The following is a 13,491-nucleotide window of genomic DNA, read 5'->3' on the forward strand; positions in this document are numbered from 1 at the left end:
TTTTTGTTTTCCCGTGTAAAGGGCTGACAACTTTGGACCTGGTCCGTAATTTAAGTCTGCCTTGGGCCCGGTCCTCATTGTTGCCCTGATTTTGGCCTGTTTGCCCAACGCCTCATTGTTAAATGACTGATGTTGATGATAGTGTATGTGATGGATGATGATGAAAGTTGTATATGCATATCTGAAATAGATCCTATTTTTAATTTATATTATTTTTTATTCAAAAAGCATGCACAAAATTACTCATATGTGTCCGCCCAAATTTTTCCGATAACGTGATCGAACATTAAACCATCGGACCCGATCCGCCCGTACTCGCGAAGGAAGAATCTGAGCCCGACCGAACCTGCCCGATTCCCACCCTTAACCGTGGTTGCCTTTTAAATGGAAAAGAAAATGAATAATTCAATTTTGACCCCCTAAAAATGACCAAACCACAAAAATACTCCTTAAAGATGACCAGAAATGGCCCCCTTTTGTAAGTCCTCGAAAATCAACAATTAGTCTAACAGTTGACTTTTACTGTACTTTTGTACTAGAAGAATTAACCCCTCTATCCTTCCTCGGAAGAAGATCGTCGGCAACCGGCCAGTCGGCCACTGTCAGAGACCCACATTTAACGTTTTTTTTTCTTTATTTGCGCAAAAATTAAGTCGTTCGGAACCTTTCTTTGGATTGATAAAATAAAATATTCGATGAAGGGGCTGCTAGTAGCCGATCAATGAACAGGTTCCCAACTACCATTGTCCGATATAAAAAAGAAGAGTAGACATAAAGAAATTATCAACATCAACGGCTAGAAGCAGGATGTCTTTGTCGAGCTTGATCATTCTTTAGTGTCCGAACTACTCGTGAACAACTAGTTCAACATACTATCTATTATAGTGTAGTTTATAATTATGTATTTGTATTGAAACTTGTACATGAAATACCAACCATCAAAAGATTATTGGAATATGAATCATTAATCATTATTGTTCTATGTGACAAGTGATCATTGAAGTATTTTGATAATTTGGGAAGTTGTTTTAATTTGAAGTAGTTTGACGAATAAACTTAAAACGACGCGAGTTCGAGCTCTTTGAAAAATATACGAGTCGAGCTCGAAAAATTGGAGAGTTACTCTATCGAGCAAAGAGTCGAACACACTAGCCGAGCTTGAACATCTAACTACTTGCATCGGCTCGACGGGAATACACCCCTAGGCCAAAATAAAATATGCACCAGCAGGGAATCGAACCCGAGTCTGTACCGTGGCAGGGTGTTATTCTACCACTAGACCACTGGTGCATTTTGATGTACATTTTGGAGTGAAATTTACTCAATCTTTTGGCAAAAAAAGAGGGGACTTTTCTTCTCTGTTTCTTTCTTTCTTTCTTTCTTTCTTTCCTTTTAACCGAAAAAACTAGAGAGAACCCATGATATAACAACAAATACCCAGCCACTCTCTTCTTCTTCTTCTTCCTCCTCCATCTCTGAATCTGATCCGGCACCAATAACAACAACCCTAGAAATCTTTCAGAGAGATGTCGTGCTCATCGTCTTCTGGGTCAGAGGATGAAGATGAAGGTGTTGATGCTTACAGGAAAGGAGGATATCACGCTGTAAGAATTGGAGATCAGTTCGGTGGTGGGCGTTATATCGCTCAGAGAAAGCTCGGTTGGGGTAACTTCTCCACCGTTTGGCTCGCTTACGATACCAAATCATCTGTATGTCATCATCTTCTTCTTCTTCCCTCGATCTGGTTTCGCCATATCCATGCTGGGTTTCTTTTATTTATTCATTTTCGGATCATGGGTATCTACGAATTTTGTATTCATGTACTTTTCGGAACTGTAAAGTGGGAGTTTTGAACGTTGTATTTAGTTACTAATCAGTTTTAATTTGTTCATTAGTAACCGGTGCCCGACCGACCGATACCCGGTTTGCCCGATTATCAAAACGGTCACGGACGGGCACTTTGTTAGACAAAAATCCGAAATGCCCGTCCGTTTTGTCCGGATGTCCGAATGGACACTTAAGACTTATGCCCGTTCCGCCCGGACCGGTTGACTTAGTGTCCGTTTCCCGCCCGTCCGAACCGATTCCCACCCCTAGTCCGAACTACTCGTGAACAACTCGTTACTATCTATTATAGTTAGTTTATAATTATGTATTTGTATTGAAACTTGTACATGAAATACCAACCATCAAAAGATTATTGGAATATCAATCATTAATCATTATTGTTCTATGTGACAAGTGATCATTGAAGTATTTTGATAATTTGGGAAGTTGTTTTAAATTGAAGTAGTTCGACAAACAAACTTAAAACGACGTGAGTTCGAGCTCTTTGAAAAATATACGAGTCGAACTCGAAAAAGTGGAAAGTTACTCTATCGAGTTCGAGCAAACAGTCGAACACACTAGCCGAGCTTGAACATCTAACTACTTGCATCGGCTCGATGGGAATACACCCCTAGGCCAAAATAAAATTAAATAGCTAAAATAAAATATGCACCAGCAGGGAATCGAACCCGGGTCTGTACCGTGGCAGGGTGTTATTCTACCACTAGACCACTGGTGCATTTGGAGTGCAATTTACTCAATCGGTTGGCAAAAAAAGAGGGGACTTTTCTTCTCTGTTTCTTTCTTTCTTCTTTCCTTTTAACCGAAAAAACTAGAGAGAACCCATGATATAACAACAAATACCCAGCCACTCTCTTCTTCTTCTTCTTCTTCTTCCTCCTCCATCTCTGAATCTGATCCGGCACCAATAACAACAACCCTAGAAATCTTTCAGAGAGATGTCGTGCTCATCGTCTTCTGGATCAGAGGATGAAGATGAAGGTGTTGATGCTTACAGGAAAGGAGGATATCACGCTGTAAGAATTGGAGATCAGTTCGGTGGTGGCCGTTATATCGCTCAGAGAAAGCTAGGTTGGGGTAACTTCTCCACCGTTTGGCTCGCTTACGATACCAAATCATCTGTATGTCATCATCTTCTTCTTCTTCCCTCGATCTGGTTTCGCCATATCCATGCTGGGTTTCTTTTATTTATTCATTTTCGGATCATGGGTATCTACGAATTTGGATTTATTCTATCATTATATATTAAAGATCTGATCTTTCCTTTGGATTTTTCCTCCTCAACTGTCTAATTTAACGGATTTTACGTTACGTTTGTGTCTAGATCGGTTGATGTTTTATTGCATTCATGTTTATTGATTAGATTTGAGCCAAATTTGATGTAGAGATCGATTAGATTTGAGTCAAATTTCATGTAGAGATCGATTGATTGATAGATCATTGACATTTTGAATTCAACCATACCTCAAGTGCAATTCTTACTAGGGTCTGTTCATGGTGGTTTGTTTTTGCCTCCTGAATTATTTCTTTTTTGACATTTTGGGATTTCTCTTCTGCTTGCTTGACGTACGTTTTAGATTGCATTAAATGGCGTGGATACATCATAAAGATGAAATATGTTCGTAATTGCCCTCGATCAACATGAATATACATACTGCACTAAAGGTTATTATTCTGCTGTAAAGACCATTAAACTACTATTACATATTGACCAAGTACAACTTTCTTTAGTGCCTATAATAAAATACATGGGTTAGATCATGATAATGAACTATATTCCACTGGTCTTGGACCCGTGACCACAGAGACTTAAAAGGGGAATGCAAACCACTGGACCAAAGGATCATTTCCGTGTTTCTCAGATTTTATTATTGATGTTTTTTTACATGAATCAAGTGAAATATTGCCTTGTAAATATGTTGTACTCGTCTATTTTTTAGCATAGTGTACCAAGTATTTTTATGCTTTGAATCTTCCCTGATAAAGAGGATTACTTTCGCAGCGATTTGTTGCTCTTAAAATCCAGAAGAGCGCCGTGGAATTTGCTGAAGCTGCGCTTCATGAGATCCAAGTACTATCCGCCATAGCGGATGGAAACCCCTCGAATTCAAGTTGTGTTGTTCGTTTGGTGGACCATTTTAAGCACTCTGGTCCAAATGGACAGCATTGGTGTATGGTCCTTGAATTCTTGGGTGACAGCTTGCTTCAACTAATTAAGTACAACCGTTATAAAGGACTTCCATTAAACAAAATCAAGGAGATATGTAAATGGATTTTGGTAGGTCTCGATTACTTGCACAGGGAACTTGGTATAATCCACACGGACCTAAAGCCCGAGAATGTGCTTCTTATCTCCACTATCGACCCTTCTAAAGACCCAGTGAAGTCCGGATTGACCCCAATACTTGAGAGGCCAGAGGGTAATCCTAATGGTGGGATTGTGTCAAATGCTATTGAGAAAAAGCTCAAGAGGAAAGCAAGGAAGGCAGTGGCTAAGATTGCTGGAAGGAGAGAATCAATGGGCGGAATTCCAGTACGTCCTAAGAGATCATTGGATGGGATTGACCTAAAGTGCAAAATTGTGGATTTTGGAAATGCTTGTTGGGTCGATAAACAGTTCACAGAAGAAATTCAGACAAGGCAGTATAGAGCTCCTGAGGTTATTCTTGGGTCTGGCTATTCCTTTTCCGTCGATATGTGGTCTTTTGCTTGCATGGTTTTCGAGCTTGCTACTGGTGATATGATGTTTGCTCCTAAGGGTGGTCAGGGTTTTAGCGAGGATGAGGTACTAGTATCTCGCTTTATTCTTTATTCTGAACAAGTTCTTGCTTGAATTTTTTTTTGTTCTGAACGAGTTTCTTGCTTTAATCATACATGTTTGTTCTCAATCAGTCTAATCGACCTATTATCTAGATCAGTCACGAATCACGATAATAAAAAGGAAATATGTTCATTAGTATCAGTAGACGTCAAAGTTTTCAAAAAAAGTATCAGTAGACGTTACGGTTAAAATTTAAACATGGAATGTCCTTATATGAATCATTTAGTTTGTAATGGGGGTTGTGAGGAGCAAAAGCAAATGAGGGTAATGCATTTTGATCTAAGATTTCTTTAGCAATATCAAATGTTCGAGTTAGAGTGGAATGATTGACTAGAATTACTCAGACGAACTATCTCATAGTGACAATTTCAGTAGATAATTTGCGATGAATTCCTTTTTTTCTGCTCTCAAAAATGGAAATTGAGTTCCTTTTCGGCTTTGTTGATTTTTTGTGGAAGCAATGGTTTTCTGCCACATCTTTACTCTGTTGATTGTTGTGAATCAGGATCACCTTGCTCGAATGATGGAACTTTTAGGGAAGATACCTCGAAAGGTAAGAAAAAACTTTCTTCCCCACCAACTCCATTGGCACTTGGCAGCTTATTTAATAATCTTGAGGTCTTTTTTTTGGAACAGATTGCTATTGGAGGATCTCGTTCAAAAGACTATTTTGATAGGCATGGAGACCTAAAAAGGATCAGAAGGCTGAAATTTTGGTCACTAGATCGCATCCTTGTCGAAAAATACAACATCCAAGAACCCGAAGCTCGTGAGTTAGCTCAGTTTCTGAGCCCACTTCTCGATTTTGCGCCAGAGAAGCGACCAACTGCAGAGCAGTGCCTGCAACATCCATGGCTAGAGATGAAGAACCCTAACACAAGTGAGAAAGAGAAACAACCATTAGAAACAGTGCAAGTTGGGATGAGTAATCTTCAGATAAAGGTGGGTAGGTGAATAAGCAAGCAACCTCTCGGAATTCCTCTCACCTACTATATGGATGCTGTTTTGTGATTTTAGAATAGTGAACTATTATTACTAGGAAAGATATGATTTTGAGGAAGAACACGTCTACTACGAGATGAAGACAGTAGTCAACTTGAGGTGCAGATTGTTTGCGTAAATTCCTTGGGTCTTAAGGTCTGAAGAATTGCACATTGTAGTTGATTTGAAGTCATTTGATGCTTATATTCATTTGTAACCCATTTCCTTGAAGAGTCATTCTTTGACCAATAAAATAAGCTCAACAACTGAGTGTTGGGTTTTGGTAACAACTTTAATGTATGACTGAATTTTTGTACGTTTGGGAATTTTATTTGATTCCAATATGATAGATGTTGTAACTGCTGTGAGAAATACTAAATGGTGTAGCTTTTATCTGACTGAATTTGTTTATTAGCATCGGCCCATGTTGCCCGGGACACACGACCTAGAAAGGCATGATATGTTCTGTGCTGATCATGTCAAGTTAAAAACTTCATAAATAAATAAAGTCGCGACGTCGCATGTCAAGTTAAAAACTTCATAAATAAATAAAGTCGCGACGTCGCATGGGCCGGCAGGACGTGAAGACCATGTCAAAGTTAAAAACTTCATTAATAAATAAAGTCGCGATGCCGATATGACAAGACATGTTAGCCACCACTGTCCGCTAACACAAGAGGTTGTGGCTACAAAACGACACAAACTGGTGCTGACACACCAGTTAGCCACCACTCTCCGCTACATCAGGGGTGCACAAGTTGGTGCCAACATGGCAAGACATGTTAGCCAGCAGCCCAGCACTCTCCTCTACACAAGAAGTACATTTTGTTTTGGCCAGTGTTTTGGGGAAATTAGCAAAGTTTCTGGGGCAATAAATTTTGGGTGGAAACAAACTTTTTTTGTTTCCTCCAAACACTACCTTTTCAATTTTTTATTCTTTCTTCTTCTCCTCTCTACCTCAACTAGAACTCCGACGACTTCCATCGATTTCCTGCGACTCCCACCATTAACGCCGGCGACCGCTCTCTCTTCATCCCTTTCTCCCTCTCTTTCTCCTTTCTTTCTCTCTAAAATTTTCGTGTACATTTTTTATGCAGGAAGACCTATTGAAAGGTCAGACTCCATGATAAAGAATAATGGAATCACAAATTGAAGAGAGAGAGAAAGGGCAATTACTCCATTATATTAATGGTGGTTTCAGCTACTAATTGGTTCCATCACATTACCCCTCTCTATCAAAAATGGGCTGTGAGGATTCACTCAAGGAAAAATTGCAAGATTTACAGAAACAAATCGGGAGCTGTTTCTTTGATTTACAGAAACAAATCGGGAGTTGTTTCTTCCATCAAATCGTTGCTCGTCCAGAACTACCCCTCTGCTTCTCCTTCCCTCCTTTCTCTCTCTCTCTCTCTGTAGCTCAATATTTAGTTTGATTGATCTCGTCTTTTTGTTGAATCTATTGAGTTCTTATAAAAATTGAATTTCTAGATGAATCTAGACTATGAATATCAAGATCTGTTGGAATTCTTTATGAAATTTTCACTTTTTAATTCGAACTTCATGTAAAGATTAGAGCTTTTGATCAATTTTCAGTTGTATTCTAATTGAATTAGGTTAGGTCATTCTTCTCACTTCTCAAATATTCAACTGACCAGTTGATAATCCTTTTGGGTTTCAACAACATAATACCAAAACCCAAACTTAAATTAAACCTATCATGAATAATCAGTTGGGTTGAAGAAAGAATAAGTGCATAAACAAAACAACCCCCTCTCTCTCCCTCAATGAACAACATAAGGGTAAGAAAGAAGATGGATTTCTAACTTCTCTTCAATGTTAAGCTCCACCCATTAAAATCCAAACAAAAAATGGATTCACCACCCAAAAAGTAGCCTCCTTTTTTTTCTTTTTTGCTTTTCTTTCTTAACAAAATTACCTACCCAGAAAGCTAAAAACCTAAAATGTTTAAGATAATAGGTTTTTTAAGACCTTTCAAACACATGAAGATGAAAAACTAATCAAAAAAATTCTAGACTGATTAAACTGGATGAAGAAGAAGAAGATGAAGAAAGAGAAGAGAGAAGAGAGAAGAGAGAAGAGAGAAGAGAGAAGATGCTGAAGTCGCCGGCAACATCCAGCCGGCGACTTTCCGACTTGCGAAGTGCGTTTGGTTTGTTTTTTTTTTTTGTTTTGCACCGTCTTCCCCGGAAATTTTTCTGCTTTCCCCAAAGCGGTGGCCTTTTTTTTTTGACAATTTGTGTGTTTTGGACTGTTAACCCCGGGCGGAGATATTGGGTGTTAGTTATTGTGCCACCGGATTAGGAGGGGATAGGGCAGTTAGCCTCCGTGACAACCGTTTTTCTTGAAATTTTCAGGCGGTTTTGAGCAGTTACATTTTTATTTTGAATCTCTTTCTCGGATTCCGGCTAGAAATAGCCTGGGTTTCCTTTCTTTGTCGCTCTTAAGGGGCTTTTCATCCACGAAGTTTTAGACTTTCATTTGTTTCGATCGAATAGTTTCAGTGTTTTAGACTCTCTTCCTACTATGGACGCATCAAATTCAGATTTCATAAACCAATTTTCGGCCTTATCTACGGAGGAACATATTCCAGCCATGGTGGATGTCGAGGATTTGTGTTTGGATAACAGTGATATGTTAAAGAATGGAGTGGTCTGGTTCCAAAGTGGAAAAAAGGTAGATGTCACTCAAGCCATGATGCGATTGACTAGGGTTATTCACGGTCCGAACAGATTCATACTAACAGAGGTGAAGGATAACGTTTTTCTCATGAAATTTCACACTGCAACGGAAATGGATATTGCTTTAGAGAGTTCCCCATGGGTTATTCAGGATGAACTAATTGTCCTCCAACAATGTAAACCAGACTTATCCCCTGGTGATTACTTGTTTGATAAGGCCTGGTTTTGGGTCCAATTCCATGGAATTCCAATGGGTTTTCTCAACAGCACTATCGTTAATCGCCTGGCAGGTTCTATGGGTAATTTCATTCCTACTACTCCAGAGGAAGCATCTAAATGGAGTCTTTTTGGTAGGGCAAGAGTTGAATTATGTATCAAGAAGCCTCTTCCTCCTAGGGTTAATTTGAAAATCTCTAATACTAAATTAATTACAATAGAAGTCAGAGTAGAAAAATTGCCACGGTTCTGTACTTATTGTGGCATAGTGGGACATACTATAAAATTTTGTTCGACTATTCTCGCATATGGAGACCTTCTAAAACAAAATATTTCTGAATCTCATAGAAGTCAGATAATTAAATTCATGACTCCCAAATATAGCGAGAATTACAAGATCCCCTTCTCTACTAGGAATCCTATCATAGAAAAAGGATCTTTTGGCTATGACATCATACCCAGACTTTCTAACCTTAATCTTAATGATGAATGTGTTGACGGTAGAGATGTTCAATCTAAATCTAACCATTGTCGTCCCATTACTTTGGGAGATTTTGTTTCTAACAATTGTCAGGTTAAAAGGACAAAAGTCCAAACGGAACAGGGTGTTTCAACAAGGTATGTCAATACTCTTTACAATGACAATCAATTTGATAAAGGTGAAACATCAGGTTCTACAGAGGTGGCGGTGATGGAAGAGGATTTCTCGGCTCCAACAAACAGAACAATCAAACAATACAAGAAAACGAGTAAACAATTGGTGGAGAATGTTGGTGAAACAAGGGTACCGGCAACCCTAAAGCCGGCACAGCCATGAATGCTCTAGCCTGGAATTGTCGGGGATTAGGGAACACCCCGACAAAATCCACTCTTGCTCAGTTCCTGGGGGCTACCAAACCTTCGATTGTATTTCTCTCGGAAACGAGAATTTCTAACTATATTCCTCTTTTGTGTTTTACTAAATGTAATTTAAATAAATATTTTGTGGTTCCCTCTACTGGTAGAAGTGGAGGTCTGGTGTTACATTGGAATGATGATTTTGATTTGGACATCCACTTCTCTTCGTCAAACTTAATTCATGCTACAGTACATAGTATTTTGGAGGATACTCGGTGGGACATATTTTGTATTTATGGACCTCCTATGGTCCAGAATAGACAGGCCTTTTGGACGAGTCTCCTAGATAGAATTAAAGGAGTCAATAATCCATACTGTTGCATGGGGGATTTAAATGCATTATTTGATTCATCGGAAAAATGGGGCGGTACTAATTACATCCCCTTTATGTCTTCTTTTCAGAATTTTGTTAGAGATGCTAATCTCTTGGACCTTGGATTTAATGGACCAGCCTATACTTGGACCAACAGTAAAGCTCTTCATCACTTAACTAAAGAAAGACTGGATAGGGTCCTCTGTGATGCAAATTGGCTTCTCCAGTACCCAGATGCTGGGGTTTTCCATCTACCCCGATACAATAGTGATCATTCACCTATTTTACTCAAATTAAAGGTCGAGGGTAATACTTATGCTACTATCTCTAAATTTGAAGTGTACTGGACCAAACATGAAGATTATGAACAGGTTTTCAAAGATCATTGGACCAACAGTTCAGAGCCTTTCCTTGACAAAATAAATTTGGTCAAAAACTCTATCAAGCATTGGAGTAAAAGGGCCTTCGGGGTCATTCATAATCGGCTCATTTTCTTAAAGAATAGACTACTTACAATACAGGGGGTTACTCCAACGGACGACAGCCTTTCTATTGAAAGTAAACTACAAGAGGAGATCCTATATCTGGAAAACATACAAAGCACTAAAGCAGAGCAAAGAGCAAAAACCAAATGGGTACATAATGGTGATAGAAATACGAAGGCATTCCATGTAGCTATGTCTTCTCGGAGACAGAAAAACAGAATCCATCAATTGACTCTTCAAAATGGACAAATATCTAGGAATAAGGAGGAAATTACTAAGGAGTTGATAGCTCACTTTCAGAATTTATTTGAGGCCGAACCCATTACTCCGCCTCCAACCGAAATTATGCAAGCATATAAAGTTTTTTCGGAGGACCAACTGGACGACATCTCAAGGGTTCCTTCAGAAGAGGAAATAAAAGCTACAGTTATGGACATGGGCTCAATTAAGAGCCCTGGACCGGATGGTTTACCTTGTTACTTTTTCCAACACAACTGGGATACAGTAGGGACAGAATTAATTTCATACATCCAGGCCATCTTTGCTACAGGTGGTATCGATCCTTCTTTAAATTTGACTACCATAGCTCTCATTCCTAAAAAGAAAAACCCGAGTTTCGCCTCAGATTATCGACCGATTTCACTTTGTAATTCGGTTTATAAATTCATCACAAAGATCATTGCAAACCGGCTGCGAAATTACTTACAGGAGAGTATTGCTTGGAACCAGAATGCCTTTGTTCCTAATAGGCAAATTATTGATAATATTATTATCACGAAAGAACTTCTACATTCAATGCATAAGTCTAAAGCCAAGAATGGAGCGTTTTCCCTTAAAATGGACATGGCGAAAGCCTATGACCGTGTGGATTGGACTTTTTTAGAATCAGTTCTTCGAGCAACGGGCCTTCGGGAAAGGATGGTTTCCCTAATTATGTCTTGCGTTAACTCGGCCAGTTTTAAGATTCAATTTAATGGGAATTTGGTGGGCGATTTTTCGGCCTCTAGAGGCCTTAGGCAGGGATGCCCTCTTTCTCCCTACCTATTTATTCTAACCTCACAATCGCTCTCTCTCTTATTTCATTATTATGAGAATAAAAATGTTTTTACAGGATATAAGATCAAACAGGATAGTCCAAGCATCTCACACTTGCTGTTTGCGGACGACCTGATTGTCTTTGGAAAAGCAAATACTGATACTCTTAATAACTTAATACATATTATGAATCACTACTCTTCTTTTTCAGGACAACAGGTTAATTATGCAAAGTCTTCTTTATACTTTGGTAGGGGTGTTCCCAGGGACATCCAACAACAATTTGTGGATCGCCTATCAGCTCCATTAATGAAGGATCAAGAAAAGTATCTCGGAGCCCTCCTACTCAAAAAAGGTAATAGAATTCATAATTACCAATGGTTAATCGATAAATTTAATAACTCTCTTGCAGGATGGAAACAAAAATTCATCAGTCAACCAGGTAAAACTATTCTAGTCAAGTCTATTTTAGCCTCTTTTTGCACGTATCCTTGTTCTTATCAGTTAATGCCAAAAAAGGTAGTCCATGATCTTGAAAAAATAGAACATTGTTTCTGGTGGGGTCATTCCCAGAGTGAGAAAAGAATGCATTTTATCAATTGGAATATTCTTACAGAATCTAAACATAATGGTGGTCTGGGAATTAGATCTATAGAACATGTGAATTTGTCATTAATAGGAAAAATGACTTGGCGATTACTTGTTAATCAAGATGAAGTTTGGGTCAAGTTATTAAGGTCAAAATACTTCCCAAAAGGGGATTTTTGGAACCTATCAGAATCAAAAGCCTCTTCTGAATTTTGGCAAGCTATTCTAAAGACTAAGGACTTCATGAGAAAAAACATCATATGGAAAATTGGGGATGGTAAATTGGTCAATATAAAAACAGACCCATGGATACCTAATGTTCCTAATAATATTCCTGTTCTCATTCTTGATCTACCACCAGATATCGTCCATGTTTCAGATTTAATTGACAATGATCATAATCAATGGAATTTCCAGTTATTACAGTTGTATTTTGACCAATCTACAGTTCAGCAAATTTCAAGTATTCAGCTCAGAGAAGGTAATCACGAAGACATGCTCATATGGTGTCCTAGTGAGAGTGGTAAATTTAGTGCGAAATCTTTCTATAAGGAAGTTAAAGAACCTTTATCAATGAATGAAGAAGTGGTAGATTTCCCTTGGAAAAAGTTCTGGAAGAAGAAAGCAATGTCTCCTAAAGTCCAGAACTTTATTTGGAAATTAATCCATGAGGGTTTACCCACTTTTTTTAATATTGGCAAAAGAATGCAACATATAAACCAGATCTGTATTTTATGTAACCAAAACGAAGTAGAAACAAGAGATCACCTGTTTGGGAGTTGTTCGACATTCAGAGATTTGATGGCTAAAGCAAATCTTCAAAACCTACATCAAGATCATATGGAACCGGTTAGTAAACTCAAATATTTACTGTTGCATGAGGAAATGGGAGATAAAAAGTGGTACATCACGACCTATCTGATGTGGGAGTGGTGGAAGATGAGGTGCGATCTCCATTTTCGACAGAAACCTCCTGATCTCGAAAGATGTTGGTGGAATATAAGAGAGAACTTAAGGTATGTTCCAGATCTATCTATTTCCGGTTCATCTAACTTCTTTTTACAGGAACAGAGATGGTGCCCCCCACCTCATGGAAGACTCAAAATTAATTTTGACGGTTCTTACAAAGATAATAGAGCTTCTTGTGCTTGTTTAGCAAGAAATTCGGAAGGAGAGATTCTCGGCTCCATTGCTAGACAGGTGATTCCGAAATCTCCTTTGTTCAGTGAGATGAAAGGGTTGGAGGCGGCAATGGATTTAGCTGATGAATTAGGGTTAACCTCTTTTATAATAGAGGGTGACGCCCAGGTACTTCTCAGCCTAATCACGACCGTCGATGCGGATGTGCCGTGGAGAATTTTTGATGAAATCAATGGCCTCAAACGAAGAATTGATTTAAGCCGTGTGGACCTGGTGTATTGTAACAGAGCCAATAATAGTGACGCACACGTCTTGGCAGCTTCCGTCCACGACCTCTCTTAGTGACACAATATTTCAATTTCATCCTCTGTTGTTAACTCTAGTTATTTTTAGTCCTTGGTTTTTCGGGTCTTAAGTTTATTGGACTATTTGTAACTTTATCTGATTTTAATGGATTTTGTTTCAAAA

At 38.7% G+C, this 13,491-nt stretch overlaps 1 protein-coding gene across 2 annotated transcripts; it reads left to right on the forward strand.

Annotated features, from left to right (window-relative positions):
- Positions 1-1,295: 1,295 nt before the first annotated feature.
- Positions 1,296-6,046, forward strand: LOC147570772 (uncharacterized). 2 transcript variants are annotated; one of them, XM_086657315.1, is made up of 4 exons: positions 1,296-1,709; positions 3,851-4,633; positions 5,175-5,222; positions 5,306-6,046. In XM_086657315.1, the coding sequence occupies exons 1-4, from the start codon at positions 1,527-1,529 to the stop codon at positions 5,621-5,623; spliced, it is 1,332 nt and encodes a 443-aa protein (XP_086513441.1). In that variant the 5' UTR covers positions 1,296-1,526; the 3' UTR covers positions 5,624-6,046. The 2 variants fall into 2 exon arrangements, with proteins under 2 accessions (XP_086513441.1, XP_086513440.1); XM_086657314.1 differs by lacking the exon at positions 1,296-1,709 and adding an exon at positions 2,591-2,969.
- The last annotated feature ends 7,445 nt before the right edge of the window (positions 6,047-13,491 follow it).

This window comes from Eschscholzia californica, unplaced genomic scaffold, assembly GCF_041429995.1.
Source record: "Eschscholzia californica isolate CP2 unplaced genomic scaffold, dmEscCali1.0.p SCAF_1, whole genome shotgun sequence".
Classification (NCBI taxonomy): Eukaryota; Viridiplantae; Streptophyta; class Magnoliopsida; order Ranunculales; family Papaveraceae; genus Eschscholzia; species Eschscholzia californica.

What these genes read in the sequence shown, in the direction of transcription:
- LOC147570772 (XM_086657315.1), top strand. Translation starts at nt 1,527, where the DNA reads ATGTCGTGCTCATCGTCTTCTGGGTCAGAGGATGAAGATGAAGGTGTT. An exon ending in CTTACGATACCAAATCATCT is followed by an intron (nt 1,710 to 3,850) that starts GTATGTCATCAT and finishes TTACTTTCGCAG; the next exon opens with CGATTTGTTGCTCTTAAAAT. An exon ending in AGGGTTTTAGCGAGGATGAG is followed by an intron (nt 4,634 to 5,174) that starts GTACTAGTATCT and finishes GTTGTGAATCAG; the next exon opens with GATCACCTTGCTCGAATGAT.